The sequence below is a fragment of the Bacillus rossius genome, chromosome 13 (genome assembly GCF_032445375.1).
Source record: "Bacillus rossius redtenbacheri isolate Brsri chromosome 13, Brsri_v3, whole genome shotgun sequence".
Classification (NCBI taxonomy): domain Eukaryota; kingdom Metazoa; phylum Arthropoda; class Insecta; order Phasmatodea; family Bacillidae; genus Bacillus; species Bacillus rossius.
The window spans coordinates 31527262-31551136 of record NC_086340.1 but is presented as its reverse complement, the minus strand read 5'-3'; the positions used below and the strand labels follow the sequence as shown (position 1 = coordinate 31551136).

At 36.5% G+C, this 23875-nt stretch overlaps 1 protein-coding gene across 1 annotated transcript in view; it reads left to right on the top strand.

Annotated features, from left to right (window-relative positions):
* Positions 1–23875, top strand: part of LOC134538429 (ATP-binding cassette sub-family G member 1-like) — a 203314-nt gene that overhangs the window by 70654 nt on the left and 108785 nt on the right. Inside the window, exon 3 of the mRNA XM_063379752.1 lies at positions 14157–14274. Coding sequence (XP_063235822.1) covers positions 14157–14274 — 118 coding nt within the window. The remainder of the gene's footprint in view (positions 1–14156; positions 14275–23875) is intronic.

Genomic DNA, 23875 nt, shown 5'->3' with positions numbered 1-23875 from the left:
AGCAGTTATTTGATACATTCCTTTAATGACACTTACAATGGAGAAGATTGAATTTTTTTTAAAAAAAAATACGATAATGCTTGATACACTGTATGCCATAGACAACCCTCGATAACGGACAAAGAATATGATTACGCAAAAACACAGAAAACAAGCCAAAATTAGACATTTCAAAATAAATATATTGACGCACACAGAATTAAGTGTGACTAAGTAATAACAAAAAAATGTCACTGCACAGAAGAACACAGTAGGCTGAAAACTACCAGAAATTTGTAACAATAACAGTGAATGAATACAAAAAAGTGTAAAAGAGAGGAACTTGACGATGAAACTAAACAGATATTCTAGACAACACAGAATCGCCCAGGCGTCTCCAGAAATGTGACAAAACAGATATTCTAGACACCACAATGATGACAGCACAGACAAACACATAAGGCTATCTAAGAAAAAAAAAACAGTTGCGACGTATCGGAATATATATATTTTGCGAAAAAGGTCTAAACATTATTTAGAATACAATAAAGAATGGAGTACCGCCAGCGGTATTCTTGCAAGGAAATCTATTTCCTCATTTGGCCGGGTAATTATGGATGTCATGGTTTTCGCATTAATTTTTTCTCTGAAAGAAACTCAACTAATAATGAAACACAGAATACGCTACAGTGTTTTGAAACAACAATTAATCTCAAAAAAAATTTACCTTGGAAAAATACCTGACCCAAGCATAGTGACCCGGAAATTTATCGGATTCCTTTTTGGTAGCCAGGTAGACTTGAAACATATATACCCTTGCAGTGACTTGATGCTAGACGCACAATGGTTCCGCTACTCCCCTCTACGGCTGTGGGCCAGTCAGCTACCAGCCAGCAGTAAAGAGACCGAGTCACATTGGCCCACACAGAAGAAAGGGAAATCCTTCAGTAATAAATCAGCAGGAGGTAAGAATATGTGAGTAGAGTAGGTATACACAGAACTCTGAATTTTTTCCTGACGAAAAATTAATCCAAAAAATTTCCAGGTCCCTATAAATGGTTTCTCTTGATCGCGCAGACATACCTTTGACAGAAATACATTTTCTTTACTTTTTCAATAGATTCGTTTGGTAACTATTTTCCAAATAGGTAATTGTTTGTAATATTGCAAGTAATATTTATTAACATTGTACAACACATGACTATGTTTATTATTGCAAATATGAGCTATGTTTTCCGAGATAATTCTGAGTATTTCTTGCGAAAATTGATAAAAAATTTTATTCTTTTATTGATAGTTCATTCAAGCATATTTTTTAAAACAATGGAAACTACAATCGAGTATTCAATAATTGAATTTTATTTTATAATGCTTATTATGTGAGAAATTAAAAGTGTAAAGCTATACAGGGAATACTTTACAAATAACTTTAACTATTGGAGGTGCTGGGACAACACAACGTACAAATGTCCGTGTAAGAAACTGAACCTAGTAATACTGCGTACGCTGTTTTGTAGTAATACGAATGTTTTCATGTAAATACAAGAATTTGCAAATATCTGCAATTTAACATGCATATATTTTTTTTTAATTTAAAAAAAAAATTCACCGTACAGGGGCTTTGAAGAAATTACAATCTTGCATGTGGAGCAGCATGGAACTCAAGAATTTATTATAATCATTATGCATTATAATAATTATGCGTTTTTATAGGATTTAGAATGCAGCAAAATATCCAAAGTCTTCTTATTTCTTATGAGTTTGCTAATTTCCATAAATTTCACAGACGGGACCTGCGAAATCAAACTACGCCATGGAAAAAATTCGTGGCTTCAGCAGCAACCTGTAGGATAGACTTCTCAGTCTTCTACATACTCGGAAAAATGATCTCTGCTCATAGGCTACTTGAGGGACTTGTGAGGCATTTTAACTGGGATACCAGGGATTTGATACATTTTCGTTTATGTTTGGCCATTGGGTCAGACCCATTCTAATTTGATCACAAAAGCAAGGGAAAAGGGTAAAGGTGTTTGGGCTTGTAGCGAATCGCTGAAACGAATCCGCGAGTATATTATGTCCGTATCAATGGTCCTCAGGCCTGCGAAAGTGTTACCAAGGTGTATGTATGGTCTTAGTAGCTGGACTGAAGCAGAACTTAAACAAAGTACATGTTATTTAAAAGTAACTGTTCAGCCCACCGCTGGTCTGTGAGAACTGCAACCATTTTCTATGTCACAAGACAAATGGGCGTAGCTCCAAGGTCCGAGGGTGTGCCTTTTCTCCCTGGGATAGTGATGTGTCATTCGTGAACGATTCGTTCATAATGAACTAATCTTTGAACGAACGGAATCGTATGATTCGTTCGCAATGAAAATAATCGGTTCTTTGAGAGTCGATAACTGGCAGGCTGAATACGATTCGGGATAATATAAAACTCTGAAAGAACGATTCTCTGGAACGAGAGAAGTGAACCGGCCAGATTGATTCGTTTGTGAAATGACTAATGACATCGGGAGTCAGAATAATCAGTAACTCCAGCGTGCGCGTGTTCACAAGAGAAAATGATTACCAATCAAAGGAAAAGGGTGACGTGAAAAGGAGTGGCAGTGGGGATTAGCGTTACGATTATTATTCATGATATTTGTAACAATCAGTTTACATCTAGACATCTGGAATTTCAGCTATCCGAGCCGACCAGATTGCGATAATCAGCCAGGCGACAAGATCAGCCGCCCAGACGTAACGAATACCTAAATGAGTGATCGAGTTATGACTAGGGCCTGGAAAATTTCGGTGTTTTCAGTATGCAAAAAGCGGTACTTTCAAATTAGAAAAGCGGTGGTTTAAAGTCGGTATTTTCGTTATGCAATGGAAATTTTACCGGTATTTTAAATGTTGACTAAATTGTGCAGTTATTGAATATAATAGTTTACATATTTAATAAACAATCCATGTATACTAGGAATAGGCTAATATGCATAATAACAGCCAATTAAATCCAAAACAGTTACACAAAACAGACACGTTGCTATAGATGTTTGCAACTACAAATTTTCTTTTTTTTTGTTTGGGCTGCCAATGCCACATGCTTAGCCGACTTTAGGTGTTTGTCAATGAAATCTTTTCTATCCCATGAAACTTTACAGTTGCAAAATTTGCACATCACTGTGCTATTGTCAGTACAATAAAACCCATGTTTCTGATACTGATATGCTCGTATTTAATGGAGTGGAGGAACACGGGGTGGCCACTTGAACAAACCCCAGCGCACAAATGAGAAGAAACTTAGTGTGAACTATACCCCAGATCAATTTTGAGCATCAAAACCATACACGAACATGGCTTATGTAAAAATAAGGTAATTATGCTGAAACACAAGACTTGGGTTAAAGGATACTTTAACCTTGTGTGGATCAAGTAGAAAACATTCGGCTATAAACGAAAGAAATAAGAACAATGCTATCCTGAAATGCTGTGACATGTATTTGGATTAGATAATCACAGCGACAGACCGACAGGATGCGCTCCTGCCCTTGCCGTCAGCGATGTTTATTTTGACAGCTCAAGCAATTATCTTTTCCACGTCCCTTCGCAGCGTAAAAAAAAAAAAAGAGAAAAAAAAACACGCTGACAGTTTCTCACGCAGAAGGTTGAAATAAGGGAGGGAATGTGTTGAAATGTTAGTTGGTTAAGGGGGGGGGGAATTGTTTTTACATGGTTTGTGGCTCTGGGAGGGATGAGCCTTGAAGAATTAGCAGGGGATGGGAGAGGTAACCGTCGCGTCACGTCACGTATGACGTCAAGCCGCCGGGCGGGTAAGATAACCTGACAGCTGAGACGGCTTTTCGTGCGATAGTGGAGGCGCCGAGCTTGGCTAGACCGCGTGGCCAGTCTAGAGGGGTGGTATCTATTTTTAGACGTCTTTTGTATGCCTGGTTGCTTACAGTACAGCTCTCGCCAAGATAAACGTGAACACATAGAGCCCAACAAAGTGTAACAGACTTGTTTTTCAGCCGATTTTACTCAAATTTTCGACTTTCCCTGCTCAAATTTTTCATGTTTTCTCAAAAAACGGTCATATAAACGGAATGGACGCGTCAGAGGGGGCTCGCATCGGCGGGATTCTACTGTAATGGTACTTTTCGGGGATATATTCGCAGTGTTATATAGAAATGTTGTGGTTTTCGCGAATGTACTTACTTTTCGCGTTTTCATGCGAAATTCGCGCGAATTTTCGCAAAATTCGCGATCGCGAAAAATTCCAGGCCCTAGTTATGACACATGAAATGTGTCGGATCTCGTTGTCGGTCGTCGGAACGAAAAGAACGAGTCTTTCACGAAACTGATTAAATTTAATTTATTCGGTCAATTGAATAGTTATGCCCATCATTATCCTGGGAGCTACCACTTCGCATAATTCGAAATGAGCCGAATTTATCTAATATGAATTCATTTTACCCTGAACTTATATGCGGTACAACTTTTCATTTGTTCTGTACATACATATTAGGAAAATTGTAACTATATGAACTATCATTTGGTAACTACGCCTACTAAATACAAAGAGCTAACATACACGCTGGGTTTGGCTGGCGACAAGCACAACAAATAGTAGTACAATTGTCAGAATCATATTAAACTTAACGTGCCGTCTCTCTTCAGTAAGCGCCACTTCCAGAGTCACTGACTACAATCTGAGCAATTATAGCTGTTCTGTGTTAATTCAAAAAATATGTTGTAATAGTACTGCTACTTATCTTGAAACCGTATAGAGGACATAGGTTTACTGAAAATATATTTTGGTTACATTACAAACACTTTTACTGTTACAAAAATATTTGTAACATTTACAAAATATTTATATTTCGTAATCAACTTCGTGTGGTTGTGAGTGTTCGTGAATAAACATCACGCGATGCCTTACAAGTAGTAGTCAGGGACTGTAAAAATTCGCAGTGTCAAACACCTCTTGGATGGACTCCACAATTATTATCTGCACGTTCGAGACAATTTTGCCTTCTCGTTAGCCGCTGACTTGCGTGATGCACCAACTGCGGTGCGTTCGTTTTTTTGGCGAGCATTTTTCACTGACGCAGAGTCCTTCAAATATTCTGCGAGGCAATAGCAGAAGCAGCACAAATGTGATCGGTCATAATCAAGTCTTCTTCCATGCCTATCCTTAAAACCCAGGATATTTCCACAGGTCTAATCTTCACCAATTTTCCCCTCATAATTTTAATCCTTCTCCTCGGTGAGTGTTTTAAATCGATTCTTTAGTTCTATCCTGAAGGTTTATCTTACATTTCGGCCATTCTTTTGTTTTAAAAAAAATACCGCTTCCTTGTCTACTGCATCTTCTTTTTATGTGACTGGGTCTTCATTCTAAAAGTAGCCACAACAAGATACTCATCACTATCCTCACATCCAAAAGTGATCACCTATACCTTTTTCCAATCCCATGTAATCTATCTGATCCTCTTCCCTATGGTCTCGTGAGTCCCAGGTAACTTTATAGCAATATTTATGCGAAAATAAAATACTACCAATGAACAAATCATAGCTGGCACAGAAGTGCATAAAAAGCTGTCAATTCTAATTCCGTTTTTCTATGTGATGCGTTCACGTAGTATGCTTAAGTCCATCACTGTCCTGGCCCACTTTTACATTAAACTGCCCTGCAACTACAATGATATCCTTCCTCTTCTGTTTCTTGATTGCGCTATTAATATGCACATAACGCCTGCGTGTCATTTTTTTCACCACTGTTTCGTGGGTGCATAACACAGATGTACCTGTGCGTATCTGCATTTCAGCCAACCTTGAAATGAATATGAGAAATTTTCCGGTCTCTAGTGAAAGCAGTATGGAAAATAGGTTGTATTAGTAAGTACTACTTTAAATAAGAGTCAAATTGGCGACGATATGCGACACAGACTATATGCGGTGTCAAAAGCACTGAGAAACTCGTTGAACCACGTGTGCATTGCGCAGTTCGTAAAGTTCTTCATTCACCTGAAACCCACCAGACAGACCTGCGTGTTGTCTCTGCCCGAGACAAAACAGTTTTCTTAATGCGAAACATTGTAGCTCCCGGTATACGGCATTTGATAGGAATAATTTCGCGAATGGAATGGAAGTCGCATGGAACGGAAATAGGTAACGACGGTGCTGCCATCTGTGGCGGATGGCACAAACTAAATTTCAGAAATACAAAGGGAAACTTCACAGTATTAAATTTTCAAGAATATTAAATGGTTGGGGAGAATTTGAATAATATTCCTTGTCGAAAATCAAGTCCAAAACCGAGATTTAGTATTGTTTCAAAGCCGTTTCATAATACATTTAAAAATTTCTGTCCACTAATAAAATGATTTTATAGTCAATGTAGCTGCTTCGGCAGCGAATTCCAGAGGAGGATGTACAAACGTTTTGATATTCGCGTCAGGAAATATAGTTGAAACCACAATTTTCGTATATTTATCACGCTCGGCATTATTTTTAAGAATTGTATGTTAACTTTTTGTGTCTGGGTTACGTATTATAAGTTTACTTGCAGCATGAGAACACTGTTTACACATCACTGGCGAGTACTGAAAGATAAGCTTTGTATGTCTTCACGAGACTTTTCATGGATGCTTACTCATCGTCAGAATTTCCGGTTATGCAAACGTTGAAATATGCAAGCATCTACCTGCTTTTTATTACCTCAATACTTGCATTGCAACATGAAAAAAAAATCAACGGTTTCCGAGAGTTATGCAAATAATGCTATTTTTTTCTTCAGGGAAATTTGCCAAACTTCACGGCGTAAGGTATAACGTGTTGTGCAATGATGTCTAGCATCCCAACGGGGTATCTACAGAAATATTTTCAATGACAAAATATGATCTTTATGACATGATCTATAAACTCTTAAAGTGTTTCGCAATGATCCTGCGATACCTTTTTTATCGATCGCGATCACTCTAAGGTGTATGTGCTAGAATGTTTCCCAAAGCTGGTATTTGGCTTTAAAGTTGAAAAAAAATAAGAGTATTTTTCAGTACTCGTTAGAGATATATAATATCTTACCTTCGTAACGAGCAAATTCATGTGTTCTCATGTTGCAAATACACTTATAATACGAAACTTGGACACGAAATTCAATCTGGAATTTTTTAAAATAACGCCGAGAGTGATATGAACAAATTGCGTTTTAAACTACATTTATGGATGCTAATCACTCGAAGTTTCCTCACCCGCCGCTATAATTCGCTGCTGAAGCACCTACGTTGACTACTGATAAATTTGCTTAGCATACAGTAATTTGAAATTATTTAATGAAACTGATCTGGTGAAAGTGAAAAAAGACTTAAGAAAGGACCAAACATCAGGTTTGAACCTGATTATCAACAAGAAATTTTAATAAAATACCGCCTATTTTGTTAATATTCACTAAACAGTTAATCAATCAAGCTTTATGAGCTTTGGTTAGCGCCATCCACCCCAAATGACAGCACAGTAGTTACACATTTCCGTCCCATGCGACTTCCGTCGTATTCACGAAATTACTCCCACCAAATGCCGTATACCTACTAAGAGCTAAGATGTTACACATAAGAAAAAAACGGTGACCTCAATAGTAGAATATGAATGGAGGTACTGGCCTAGGCTTCAGGCTATGGAGCGTGGCGCCGACAGCCAGCTTGGATTGTGACGTCACGGCGGCCATCTTAGATTTGCCATCTTGGATTCGGCTTATTGAATACGCCATCTGGAATCCGCCATCTGGAATCTACCATCTTTAAACCGACTGTCCTGCTCACTAATGCTGCACTTTTCGTTACGCACACCATCTTGGATGTGTACGATTTCATCGTTGCACTTTTCATTACGGCTGCCATCTAGGATTATAGAACGTTGCAATTTTCGTTATGGTCGTCATCTTGAATTCTAATAACATTTTCGCCATCTTGGATATGATTTCACAGCAATTTTTTTCGATTTTGACATAATTTCCGCCATAATGTTTTCGTCTGCTGGAGGCAGCAATATTGGATGATGACACATCAGCCATCTTGGGTATTTTCTGTTCCAGTGGAGGCCGACATCTTGGATTCCTCCATCTTTGTTTCTGATGTTTGTTTATAGAGTGCGCCAGCATCACTGTCTCATCACATAAGGTCGATGTTCCATTACCTGCTAATGTTGTTGTGGTCCTTATTGCCACAATAAATATATTTTTTTTTCATAATACATTGGAAGCACTGAGGTTCAAGTCATGACATCTTGGACCTCTGGGTTGGAATACATATGCATTTGACTACACGGCCATTGAGTTATAAATTCGGGAACAAATTTTAAATTCATCGAAAATATCACTCATTCATTTAGTGATTGATTCGAAAAATTCATGTCCTTGGGTTCGAAATTTGTTCAATGCAAAAAAAATATTAATAAAAAAATTATTATTCAGTTAATTATGTTCAAAATCCTAACAGTAGGTTAAGTTCCCTATAAACTAAACGCTAGAAGGCAGATATGTCCAACATCTTGAATATTTGTAATAATTAACCTAGAAATTAAGGTAAATTCTTTAATTAATCGAAAATACCACTCATTAATATATTGATTAATTCGATTGATTCCTGTCAGTGGTTCGAGACTTGATCGATACAAATAATTTATTTTAGACAAAAAAAAGTATTCAGCGAATCATGTTCAAAATACTAAAAGCAGCTTAAGTTCCTAATATACCAGCCTCCTATAAGCCGATATGACTGCCATCTTGGAAATTTGTTTTTATTTTTTTATTGACCTATAAATTCTGAAAAAAATACTCTTTAATTTACTAATTTATTCAATTGATATTCTTCCTCGGTTCGATCCTTGGTAAAAAAAAAAGGCAGGTAATGGAACATCGTCCATATGTGATGAGACAGCGATGCTGGCGCTCTCTAGGAAGAAACATCAAAAACAAAGATGACGGAACCCAAAATGTCAGCCTCCAGCGGAACAGAAAATACACAAGATGGCTGATGTGTCGTCTTTCAATATTGCTGCCTACAGCAGACGAAAACAATATGGCGGAAATGTCAGAATCGAATAAAATTGTTGTGAAATCATATTCGAGATGGCGGACATGTTATTAGAATTCAAGATGACGACCATAACGAAAATTGCAACATTCTATAATCCTAGATGGCGGCTGTAATGAAAAGTGCAACGATGAAATCGTACCCATCCAAATTCAATATTAGTGAGCAGGACACTCGATTTAAAGATGGTAGATCCAAGATGACGGATTCCAGATGGATTACTCAAGATGGTGGATCCAAGATGGTCGCTGTGGTCAATGTCAAAAGTTAAGGTCAAGGTCACGCAAGATGGCCGTCGTGACGTCACAATCCAAGATAGCGTACGGCACCACACTCCACAGCCTGAAGCCTGGGCCAGTCCCCCGTTTCATATACTACTCTCAATATTTATAATTAATTTATTTAACGACAGCTTAAAGTTTTGCAATGGTTGTATAGCCTTATTCTTATTGTTTCATTTAAAATTGTTTGGTTCCACCTTCAGAGGAGTATACCAGCCTTTATGAATCACTTCGGATTATAAGTTCTATATGTGTGATTAAAGAGAAAAAAATTATGTAGGGAATAACTGAATTTTTTTTATAAAATGACATTTTGAATATTTTTCAACATAAACCTCGCTAATGTTAATACATTTGTCTCAAGGATGAACTAGTTTATTATAAATAATTAAAATAAGTCTTTGTTTTGCTTTTTTAGCCACTTTCCCACAAATTCCTCGACCTCCTCGTTTTTTATTGGACTTTTTCCCACATAATGCGTTCTTGAGTGGAACAAACAAATAAAAGACCGAGGGAGACAAATCTTGACTCTAGGGAGGATGAGGTAGTATCTCAAAACCCATTTTGCAATGGTTTTTTTGATCATCTTGGTGGTGTGAGGGCGAGCATTGTGTATCAATATCACGCCTTTTATATTAAGATCCACGGAATTATTTCTCTCATTGCTGGCTCTAATTTGTTCGTCAACATGTCTGAGTAGTAGACACTGTTTATTGTACGCTGATTTGTCAAATTATCACAAAAGACGACAACTTGTGCTTCCCAAAAGGTGGTCAACATGACTTTTCCTGCTGATGCTTGCCTTCTGAATTTACTTCGGAGAGGTGAGCTGATGTGCTTCCTTTCCATGCTATTTTTTTTTTTTACTCTGGTTAAAAATAGTTAGATTAAGTTTCACCACACGTTAAAAATCTTCTTTAGAAAAGGGTCACTTTCCCTCACATTGTGCTGTTTCAAGTCCGTACACAAATTTCAGTCTTGTTTCCTTGTGTTGTTGCGTTAACTATTTAGGGATTCATCTTGCACTTGTTTTGCTGTACTTGAGCTTGTTACTGATAACGTTATGAACTGTGACAACACTTAATGCAACTGTTTTTGCTATATATTCAACTGTTATACGTCGGTCATCACGAATAATAGCCTATCGCCAGTGCATGTTTCAAGCGAAGGAGTTTACAATTGAACTGTTCATAAAACTTTCTCTATAGCCTACTGTAAAATCATTCTAGAAAATGTTTTAGCCATTTTTTACCTTCAGAAAGCTAAAAACGGATCACTGAACGTTGTTGAACTGATTTGGAAACTTCAAGCTAATACTCCATCGTTAAATGAAATATTGAGGTTATAAACAAAACTAATTTTATGCGTAAGCTGTTCTCAGCTCATCCAAGTTATGCCGGCCTAAAGTTAAGAAAATACAAAACTCCTTCTACAAACTGTTTCATTTTTATATCAATTTGTCTTTCTAATTATTGAATATCCCATATTCAGCTTTTTGTTTGTAATTAACCTGCAGCCGAAGGTTGTGAGTTGAATTCAGACAATATGTGTACATATTTATGAGTACTTATTAACGAGACCACCTAATTTGGCATCTTAAGTCAATTTTTATGTGTGCAAACTCTTTATTTCAATATTTCCGAAGTGTTCATTTGTTTTCTTCAACTGCAAATATAAGCCTACACACACAGAAAATATTTCTCTACATCTGTTCAAACATTTTGAAGTCGGGGCGTATTTGAAATCCTACAAATAATTGTAGGCGTACTATATAAATATTTCTGAGAAATATTTTATAGTGACTAAGTCAAATTTAACACCATAAAAAATAATGCGATGAAAGAAATAAAGTTGAGCATACCTTAAGTTTATTCTTTCTTGTGTTTGTGTGTACCTTGAGCCTGTACAGTCGTTAAAATACCACGTAATAATGTGTTATCAAAGAGAACGGTATATCCGCAATTAAATGAAGTAACAATATTTATTTCTGTATCTGGACACATATTTCTGTGAAATACTAGAGCACGCTCCCAGAAATCTTCTAGAATACACTAATGTGGCCTAGCGCAGACTTTGAGAACATTTGCTTTATTATGACGTCAAATGCGTGAAACTACAGCCTAGCATCACTCCATCACATCTCGCTGGCATTTAGGAATTTTTTTTGGCCCAAGGTCGTGCCTTTCCTTTCTTCGATTTTCAAGGTTCAGAAAGATATAAGCAGTTCCGTGGTCATTGCCACAATCGTCGCTAGTAATCGAGGAAGTAATCTTTTTTCGGACGCACAAAATTTTTTTTTATGTGGTTTTACAAAAGATTCCTTTGGAAACCATTTGCCAAGAAAGAGTTTGTGACACTAGAAGAGAGATGTTGTAACTTGTACGAAAAATGGCTAGTGTTATTTTTCCATATGTGAAATACGTTTTTCGATTTAATCCTTAGTATATCTTACTAAAATTGGCGCATAATTTTATATATATCAATCGATGTTCCATTTAAGCACAATTCTTTTTAAACTATTGAAAATATAGTAAAAAATTCAATAATTGGACTTAATTTTGTTTTATTATGCTAAGTAATATGCGAAGTTAACACTCGAAAGCTATTTCAGGGAACGGTTTACAAATAACTTCTAACTATTAGAGGTACTGGGACAACACAAAGCATAAATGCTGGGTAAGAAACCTAGTTCCGTATTTTCACAAAAAATATCACATTTCGTGTTCCAAGATCCGGTGTGGCTTATCACAAAGAAATCAACTTCGTAGGACCTTGAGATTTTAAATGTGTTGAGAAGAGCCTCACGAAATTTTAAAACTTTGTTACGTTCCTAATTACCAGATTGTTATTGCTAACGAAAAAATATAATGGTTGGTAATCAAATCCAGATGTAATTCTGTATCGTAGGCCTTCGTGGCCACAGTCGCTAACTACGTCTTCGCTTCAGGTTGAAGGCCAAGACTATGGTAATGTTAGTTGGTTCCGCCGCTTACTCAAGCTCTGTTTCCGTTGTTAATCGCTCTTGAAGATTGCTGCCACGTGATATGCCGTAAGGTCAGGCACACAATCATTTCCACGTTCGTGGCCTTTAATGCGGAAGCAGAGAAATAATTAGAATACCATGATGTAATTAGAGCCTAAATTTTTTTCTTGGTTTCATCGTACTCAATTATTCCCAATCCATCTTTGACTTTCCTTCTTTTTAACGTAGAACCCAAAAAGTTGCTCTCTTTGTTCAAAAATTTTATAATCACAAAATAAAATACAATTATATACTTGGAAAAAAAACTGGTTTACGTGTCCCTCAATTTAATAGTCAGTTGCAATCTTCCTTGTATACCCTCCACTGACCTAAGTTATTGATTACTCATAAAATTTAATAAACAAAACTTGCAATTTAGTTAAGTAGCTTACTAATTCTGCTATGTTTTTATTCATTACTCTGTTTTTGTTTTACATGTCGGTTGTAATCTTCTCTGTAAATTTTTAGCGGTTATTTGTATTTTTTTTCGATGTAACTATTTATAGCTATGGTTTTGTCTTTTGTCTCTTTTGTGCTGTCCTTTCGTACATGTTGTCTCTTTGTTTATTTGTTGTGTCTGTTCCTTGCGTCTCGTACTGTTGGTAGGCATTTTACAAATTAAATATATATTTATATGCTTGTACAGAGAGAACGTTTTGATCACTTTTTGGTAGGGGCATGTATTTTTCGTGAAAATGGTTTGATACTAGCTGACATTCAAAACACTGAAGCATCACTGTGTTTTGTGACTGAGTTTATTTCAGGCACATGTCTACTTTAATAACACCAATCACAGTAATTCAGTGCTGAAGCAAACGCATCCTGAGTGGCTCGGTCAAATAAGGCAATGTCTTCTCTTGCACACGGCCGCCAGTTACAAGGAAGAAAACGCAACTAATTGCAGTCTAATGGGCGTTCAGATTTTTATCGCAAAAAATGCCTGCCATTACTTATTGGTAGGAATGGGAAAAATTCGCTTTCTCAATAACTTCTAGGAGGTATCTCCTCCACGATATTTTATACAATTGGGAAAATTACACCTGTTTATTGGATACTGATTGTGATACCTGTTATCTGCGATGTTTGTAATATGATTCTTAATTGTTTAGAGTCATTATTGGATCAGAGTCCTTCAGACAAACTGAGGTTCAATCACTGAAGGAGCAAAAAGTTAAATACATTTGGATTCTAGCCAATCTCGAAATCAAATGAAACCGTGAATTTTTTCTATCAACTCATTGGTAGATAAGCTAGAACTCAAAATATATACCTTTGTTGTGCTTTCTTAAATTGGCTCACATTTCGTCTAAAGTCTTTGGGCCACTCAGAAACCCTCAACACAAAGATTGTCGAATCACAAGCTACCCACTTGATACGTTCTCACGTGCGAGCAGTCAATGAGCATTGATATTTGCGTAAGTGTATAGAGGTCATGGATGTCATTTAATCCGAGAATTTCTCCAGTCCCTACTCATTTGGTCTTTAACAAGGTCACATCCTTTGTTTGGTTACGCCTGTTTGGGTGACTACTTCTATCCCATGTTTACTATAATCTAAGGATCGTCAAGGACATTTCAAGAGCACTGTTGTCAAACTGTCAACGTGAAGCAGATGTGAATTAGATTCAAGTCTTATAGTGTGGCTCCAGATATACAAACTCGTATATAATTTGTTTTCTTAATTCTGGGCCTGTTTTTTCAGATTTAAATATAAATTTTGGGTAATGGTTTCCCCACTAAATGCTTGGTAAAGTAAATAATTAAATGAGTTTTACATGAGCATGTATTTTGTTTTCAGGAAGGAAGAAGATTCTACACGAAATCAGTGGGAAGTTCCTGTCCGGGGAGCTGACTGCAATCATGGGGCCATCCGGGGCAGGGAAGTCGTCTTTCCTGAACATCTTAACCGGGTTCCGGTGAGTGCGCCGACACAACAACCTGGCATTTCGATCCGCGGGGTAATGGAGAAGTTTATATTCAGGACTTGATGTAAGCTTTTGGACATACGCCACTGCTAAGCACATGTATGTCTGTAGAAGAGAACTACAAAAAAAACAAAAGACAAAAAACAGTTTTCTTCTGCAGACATATATGTGCTAAGCAATGGCTTGGGACACCTGTATTTCGCGAATACATTTCGTGTCAAGGTATTTCACAAAATACTGTAGCTTTTCTTATGTGGTTATTGGCTGAGGTCGGTGAGAGGTGTCGTCCCACTCTTGACGGGGCCAATGAGAATGTGGTCACCGTACTGCTGCACCCTCACAATTTGCCATGACTCTGAGTAAAAGCTACAGTGTTTTGTGAAATACCTTGACATGAAATGAAATCGCGAAATACAGGTGTCCCTAGCAATGGCGTATGTCCAAAAGCTTACATCAAGTCATGCACTCCCATTGCACAAATCTTTCAAAGATAATATTTATATCCAGAGTGTTTCCAAGCGTGCATCACCACGTGGACACGGCAAGGAGCCATGTAATGTCCAGCTGACGGTCAACGCAGTGATTACAGGACACCACTGGCCGACATAGCCACTGTTTGACATGGTTCTAAAGTACTGCAATATATAGGTACTTAGCGTTAAGTGTGCTTCATGATTGAAGTTTTAATTAACGAACAAAAAATTTTTTTTTCTGTTATTTTGCAAACTATTACTTTGGAAACCAGTTGCCAAGAAATAGTTTGTAATACTGCAAGAAAAACTGTGCAACTATAGCAGAAGAAGCACAAAGCTATAAGAATTTGAATTTTAGCTTGTCATGAAATTACGTGGACGTATATTTGTATTATCTGCTAATAAATAGCATTAAAAGGAACCAACGAAATTCGCGTTATTTTGAGAGAGATGCTGGAATACATACCATAAAAGACCTGAATTACGTTCTCATTGAACCGTAGGTAGTTTTAACACATCCTTGAGTACGAAAAACCAATTGCAACATTTCAAAATTCGCACGGGTAAATTCAAAGGGTGGTTGGGTTGTTTTTTTTTTTATATATATTTCTCCACCCCCCCCCCCCCCCTCAAAAAAAAAAAGAAAAAAAAACCAAACCATTTAGAAAAAATTTAAATACTGTTTATCCATATCAACACAAATGCATTTGTCAAAGGTTATACCGGAAAAATATTTATGCCTTTTTCGAGGAATTTATCACTATGAAGTTGACAACCCTGCTCGGTAATTTCACTGTATATGGTGCCTTCTTCGAGGAAATTCCCAATATCAAGTTCACAAACACTGTTTGGTAATGTAATGTTCGAGATAGTTTTGCACACTGTAAAAGTAAACAAGGAGCAGGACAGTGGTAGTGAATGTTGTTATGGTAAACCATGTTTTTGTGAGTTGTTTGAATGCAAGTATTACTGCAGCATGTTAGAATAACCAACAGTAGTTACAAAACCACCTTGAAGTCAACACAAGTTTGTGTGAGATATCAGGCACAGACAACTAGCATTGATAGATAAAGTATAAACATTTTGTGCAACTCATTGCATCCTAAGGTTACTTTTCAAATTAAAAAAAAATACCGGGATTTCCGTTACAATGTTTTACAAACATGTTTAACATGATTTTTAGATTTTGTCAACTGAAAATTAATTGTATCTATTTGAAATTATTGATACACTTGTAAGGATTTTCAGTATTACACAGTTTTTTTTAACAGTTTTAGTAAGGAAAAATAACGCTGGTGTTAAGTATAGAGAGAAATTAAGTACATTTTTTCATGAGCATTGTTTTGTCAATATCGTTCAACCTTTTTAGGAAATAAATCCCCGACTTCCATATTTGGTAATGTTTTATGTGATTGGCTGGATGGCATTCCCTACTCTCCCCAAGACTTATCACTGGATGCGCCCCTGATAGGGCCAGAATGTTGCATGTGACAGCGATCAAATGACTATAGACGCCAACTTAGTTGTTTACTAAAGTGTAGAGGTGATATAGGTGCCAAGAAATGACACCAAATTTGTACGTCTTTATTCATTAGCATTCACTTCTGGTCTTTTGGTGAATTCGAGGACGCCTACTCTGCACGGAATTAAAGTAAATTTTTGGACTTTTCAAAGAATAATGCACTTAAAATGTACGAACAGTTGTTCATTATTTCAGGTAAATGAATCTTCGCTGTTTTGTTTTGCATTAGAAACAAGATAAACACACACGTGGAGGAACTGAAAGTGTTTTTTTTTTCTGTTAATACCTAACTAGGTTTGAAATGTGTTTACCAAGATTATTCTTGAGGATTTATGTTCAAATTTACTTAAATCAGTGCTTGTAAATTTAAGAAGATGACCGTAAATTTACGGAGATGATTTGATAATTTATAACCAGCATATTTCGTAAATTTATGGTAAAAATCTTTAACAGTCTCGCTGGTGAAATGAATATACCTGGCGCCAGATCGGGATGTCAGTCAGGATAAATGATAAGAGCAAATCCCACTGGAGCATCTAATGAAGTATCGCCTCTAAGGGCAAAGCTTTGAACTGTCGTGCAGTCCTTCCATCTGGTAGATAGCAACTATAAGGTTTCGAAAGTAGTGAGGTGCTGTTAAACATAAGAAAACATGACTTAAAATTTCACATTGTAGAATTTCATATAGGTTGTGACAGTTTCAAATTATGTGTGTCTAAACTATAACGTTTTTAAGTTGCAGGTTTACTAGTTGTTGTAATATTAAAGTTGACTATTGGAGGTACTGGAAAAAAAACAAAGCATAAATTATCGATTAAGAATCCGATCCTAATATTACTGCGTACATGGTTTTGTAGTGATACAGTTGTTTTTATGTAAATGTACAAATTTACAATTATCTGTGGGTTTACATGATTATTTCTGTTCCATTTACCAAAATAATTTACTTTGTAACCACGATTATTTTGCTGAATATATTTCACTATAGGCTGGTCTCAACTTGCCTTTTGTAATTTAGTATGTTAAGGATGTCCATTGGTCGATACCAAGGAATAAATACTTAGGCGTGTTACCCATCATTTCAAGTTATTAGTTGAAGAGAGTCATTAACGTATACCATTGAAAGCCTGAACTACGTTCTCATTGGACCGTAGGTGGTCTCGACACGGTCAGACGGACATAAACCCGATAACAACATTAGAAATTTTAAATCACCCGATCTCGCGCAAACCGGCCGGAAGCTGCCAATTGACAAAATACGCCAACTTATTTGTCTAAAAGTGATTGGAGTTCATCATGGCTCCTGAAATCAACCAAGATTTTTCAGATCTCTAATTATTTGGTAACCACTTCTCCTCCTTGTTTGTAGCTGGCTCAAAGGCTTTGCAAGAGCACTACAGTAATGAACTCGTGAAATGCTCTAGGTCGAGAATGTCTCTAGCCAGAGTTCATTGCACAGGACGAGTAGGACTCGTTTATTTTTTTTACTAGCTGAAATACCCGGCCTTGCCTGAGCCAAACTTCTCCTTTGGAACATATTTTCGGAAAACCACACGTCCTCAATTAATGAATAAGTAATACAAGTAACATAACTCCCGAGTTTAAAATCTGAAGGAAATATACTTGAAAAACTGGAAATGTTCCGAGGCATTAAAACACTTTAAAAATCACCAATCCCAATTGCAAGCAACCGAAGCAATGTTCGTTGCCATGGATATAAATAAAGCCTCAACTCCAGATCCATCACACAGAAATCGTGCTTTTTTATCGGGATAAAAAGTAGCGTATGTCATTTTCCGACCCATAAACTATCTCTGTGCAAAGAAAAAAATGTCGATCCGTTGCTCCGTTGCTGCGTCAATAATGGACAAACCAACAAACCAACAAACACACTTTCGTATTTATCATATAAGTATGAATTTCCTTTTCGATTTTATATTATTAATCTTGAATCACGTCACTAGCAATAGCGTTTTATTTGCTTTTCAATTTTAATTAATTTTTGACTGATTTTTTTTATCTTAAACTGTTTATTGAGGCTTGAGCAACCAACGCACTTTTTCAATTTGAAATAATTAAAAAAGGCTGAGAATCAGTCGTATATCAATAGTTTTAATATATGTTTCAAGTGGAAGCATGTTTGTTTCAAGTCTGTATCGAGGAACTTTATCAGTCTTTAACCTTAAACTCTGAACAAAAACAAGCGGTGAGTTAGCAAGTAAGTGTAATTACATTGAGAGAGATTTCATGGAACTCGCCCAAAGTAATCGATACGGGCAAAAAAAATTTCTCGAAAAACATCTGAATGCCCATTACACTGCAATATGTTATGCGCACCTCATCTGTTTATTCATTGTGATTGGCGGCCGTTTGCAAGATAAGCCATTGGCTTATTTGGCCGGGCAATTCAGGACGCGTTTACTTCCGCGCTCAATTATTGTGGTTGGTGTGTTGACAGTAGACATGTAACTGAAAGAAACTTGACCAATCACGAAGCACAGGCTGTGCTACAGTATTTAGTCATGAAATATTTTCGGGTATAATAAATGTTTCAGTGGTATTATAGTCCACTATCTTAAATTTCATAATTTGTGGCTGTACTTCTTTTATTTTTAAATATATCTTCCAAGATTAATAGATCGACAAGGCATATACAATATGTGTACATGTTTTTAACGGTTTCATTGTCTGGTATTAACAAACATGCACTATCAATAAACTTTCGAGAAAAAATAGCAAGTAATATATTGCTGCTGGCTGCAGAAGACATTAACTGTTACTCAAGGTCATTATTGTTGACTTCGAGTTTTTAGAGCTTTCTCCCGTGGTTTTACGAGCCGCCAAAAATAAAAACCGGTCTAATCTGCAAGCTGCAGCCTTTTTTAGAACGCCAGTGGGGTACAATCTCCCAAGTTATAAATAAAAGCTTTATTCAAGATTGCCATGACAAGTTGCAAGAATGTAGCAAACTTACCTAGGCAAGTATGTTAACTTGGAACCAGCTTCATTTAAGCTGAATATTTCGCACGTGACAAGCCTGCCATGGCATGCTCGCAGCAAGCTTGATTCAAGCTAGCTAATTACTATGCAAACCTGCGGCATGTGACGTCATCATTAAGATTGACAAAGGCCAATAAACCGTGACCTATCATATCATATATAAAGTAAAAACATAAACGGATCCGGCCCTCTAAGATTATTTACGTTTCACTATCCGTCTGTGGCTTCCATGATGCACAGAAACGTAACAAAGGCCAATTAGATTTAATTTCAAGGTTACGAAATATTTATTTAATTAAAAATACATATATTATACTTCAAGACCATAACACGAGCAGAATTTACATACATAATAACAATAAACCACAAAGTCAAAATAGAACACTAGCTATGTTTGTACTTGTATTTCAAACATAAACAAACATGGCTACCATCGCAGCCAAGTCGCACGGAAGAGCTCAGCATCGCCGAGCTAAAATGCGCGGGTCCGTCTCCGTCTGCGTGCCGTTGCAGAAGTTCCGTTCCGTGAGATGCGTCTGCGCTCGCGTGATCCGTCTCCGTTCGTTTCGGTGTCATGGTGGAAGGGAAGCCTAAGACGTCCATCAAGTTCTGACCCTGCCCGATTACACCCGAACAATTCAACTTCGGCCAACCTCGGGTTTATTTATATATATTTATATTTCTCTGTTTATTTTAATGTAGCTGTACTAACCTAACTAACCGTCCATAGTGTTTTAAAGTGTTTTAATGTAGCTAACCTAACAGACCACTTTTAATATTTGAATTCATTTTTCCTGCGCAAAAATAAAACAAATCCCTAAGTTGGCCGAAGGTGAATTGTTCGGGTGTGATCGGGAATGGCAGAACTTTATGTGCATCTTAGGTCTCCCGTGGTGGAACGGACCCCAACTCCATTGAGCGACGGGCGCCGGAGGGTGTTTCGCTCCTGCGCCGCCGCGAGCGCTGGAGGTCTGGGCAGCGGCCGTCCCTCGCGCATGCGTGCCAGGCGGGCGCCGCGGAACGGGTTTAGCCACCGACCAGTCGCCGGCGACCCTGCGTGGACGATAGCAGGCAATTAAGGTCACCGAAACCTTCGCCAACATCTGCGAACGGCGTTTGCAACATCTCGTGTCTTTTTTTCCTCGTGACTTTGATCATCGAAGTGAAACTTCTTTGGGCGCGATGAGAGTAAAATTATTTCAAGGCCGAATTTTAATTCAACTTTTTCGTGAAACGTTGTTGTGAAACATTTATGACGAGAAAAGAACAGAGAATAGGAACTAGGCCAATAGATATAAAGACAGCACTATGCTGGGCTCGTTTTCGTCCTCCTCTTTATGCAATGATTCGTCCCCCGTCCAAAAAAAATTAATAAAAAGCAAAAAAAAAAAACCTAGAGAGACATATGAACGAAAGAATAAGAGAGATAGTTTGCGCATGTGCTTGTTTCAGAAAATAGATACAGATATCCTATAGTCAACTGTAAATGCTTTGAATCATATATTTGCTATCGGCGCGCTCGCGTTCCTACTTTTTCGACCAGCAGTGTAGAGAGCTCTGTTGAGACAGTCTTTGCATTTCCCTCATAGATAGCGCTAGATGTTATGAATTTTATATTTCATTCAAACATTTGGCGTGCTCCAAATGGTAAAATTGTTTGAAGAAATAGTAACGCTCACAGTTTTTCATTATAGTGTTTGTACTTCAACAGTCAGTAATTTCTATAGTTAATTAATAATTATTGATCTATCAATAATTATTGATATCCTGAGCAATTATTTTGAAGTGATTAATAATTTTGTTAGTTGATATGTATTAGTTTCTTTATATTTTTTTATTAAATTTCATATAAATTTGGAAAAAGGTAAGGATTCTTAAATACCTGAAAAATAAATGAAAGCCAAACAATACCAGCGCTGTGTTATTTAAGACAATGGTCTTCTTTCTCTTTCATTCTTTCTCTCTGCCGTTTTACCTCTCACAATATATTAACGAGTCGAGGTTGGAATTGCTAAAGAAGTTTCACTACAGTCACGTGTATTGAGTTACACGCGTTTTTTTTGTTTCGAAGTTATTACTGTAATCAGACTGCGATAGCTCTCTTGCATTTTATGTTCCGTTTCAATAATTTAGTCACAGTACTCTTGCTGTACCTACTTCATAGTCAAACGAGGCTATGTCACAATTTGATGAATTGACACGAGAGTAAAGAACCTGTTCTTCCAATGATACTGTGTTTACATCAACCCCCATATTTCTACCAAATCAGGGTATTTTTTGCCATCAGTCACAGTTATAAAACATTTTATGAGCTAAAAAAAATTGTTTGCTGAAAATAAAGCTTTGGACAAATTTTGAATCTCAATGATCCATCTGTCCGTCCGTCATTCATCTGTCCGATTCGCAATGATTCGCTCGTCCGTCATAACAGTTTTCCACTTGGATGCTGCAACTGACTAGAAGGCTCAAATACCGTATTTGGGAAATTTTAATTTGTAAAGGTTTTTTTTTTTTAGTTTTACGGCCCTGTACTCGGAGCACTTTTAAATTATCAAACAAATTTTTATTTCGCTTTATTATTTATTTTAATATATTTTTTATCGCCCTTGCGTTATTAAATAATTACACTTTTATGTCTCGGCCAATTTTTATTTCAAATAAACAACTTTAAAACGTGTTTCAACAGAAGATAAATACATAATATGGAATCAGCTAACAAAAATACTAAGAATACTTCTAAAATAAAGGCAATGAATGCATTTCAGACATTTTAAGGTTGTAATTTCATCTGTCAAAGTATAAAACTTGGTAAAGTTTTGTCGGATTCGCGGATGGAATTTTCCGGGCCATCTGATTGGCTGCAGGCCACATGATTGACGTATAACGGACGGATGCGTCAAATAATTATGTATCCAGATTTAGGCTTTTATAACTCTCACTAAATGGCGTAAAAATATTTTTCAGTTATACACGATATTATAGTTGGATAGAAAATATTTTTAAGACATAATCTGCAATAAATCAATCTCATCAAATTTGTACAAAAGCTCTTTTACCTTGAGGCACAGAATGAAAGCGATTAAAAATTCTAACAAGAATATATTACTAAAAATCACTTTCGAAGCATTTAAAAGCTAGCAAGAAATAATGAGAAAAAAAATATTCTGGCAAAAATTTGTTACAATAAACCAAAATGGTATGTGGCGTTACATGAAACACCAATATCGCAGTTTAATCATATTTTCTTAGTCGTGCATCAAAACTTTATTGGAAAGTTGCAATAACTTATCTATATTGACTTATCTATACTGTGTATTTTTTTTCTTGCCGTTTAGCGTTCTATGACTGACTGATAACTGCAAATATGAACTCACTGTAATTTTGTCTGACCAGAAAAAATCATTAAATATAATCATTTTCTGCTGTGATCAGTCGTAGTAACTTAGTTCAAAGCTCCTTATTAATTAATTGGGTAACCTATTTTCAGAAATATTGAAAAACAAGCCCTGTTTTCAGTAAATATTGCATCGCCTCTATCAGGCCAGATTGCCTAGCAAACCAAAAGAGAAGAAGTCACTGATTGGCCAGTAGCTCCAACCAGTCACAAATCTAGTCGATTTTTAATGGAATATTATACAAACAAGTACATCGTAAAAACGAAAAATATTATCTTGTCGGAACACTGTGAGGTATGCAGTTATCGAGAAATGGGTCAGAGGATAAATTTTAACTTGCTAAGTAGGTGTTGCTCACTACTTACGAGAATATAGTGTAATGACACGTCAGAAAGTTATTTTTGTCGTTTTGGTGCTTAATTGATAGTTGTACATGATATTTACTTTAAAATATATTGTTAATTTTAATTTTAATTGCCCATAACACCGTCTATAGACCCTTGGAGGGAGGAGATATTAATATGTAGGTATTGTTGTTTTGATCGAAGGGGGCAAAAACAAAGAAAAACCCCGTAGAGTGGCCTTAGAATACTTTAAATTGTTAAACCTAATGAAATTTTTTTTTACCGATTCGGTGACCTAAAATTACCCGAAGCACCCATTCATGCTCAAATAGATTTACCACGTAATCGTGAAACAGCAATTACACGGGAACCTTATCCCAATGTCATCGCTCCAACCGGTTCGAACCGCATTCAAGCCAGCTCACTCTTTCTAATTGAGTGTTCAGTTGAATCATAGACCGGCTCTTTATTTACGGAAGGAAAAAAATGACGAGTTCAACGAACATCATTACACTGTAAAAATCACTATCTTCATGCAAATAAAAAATTTCAAACAAGAATTTTTTTAAATAATAATATCTTAAACTAAATCAATGTTATTAGGATTATTGTTAGTTTAATATTATTTGTTATTTAGCTCTTTAGGACATTAATATATCTTTAAACTTTATTTAATTAAGATTGTAACACAATTTTTTTCTATATATCAATAGTACTAACGACATTAATAAAATTCTGACCCCGGTTTTAATGATAATGCAAGCTAGTTTTACTACAAATTTAAATTTAAAGAAAATATTTTGCTAACGGTAGCATAACACTGCCTTGGGTCGCATTCAAACAAACCCTTTGTTTGTG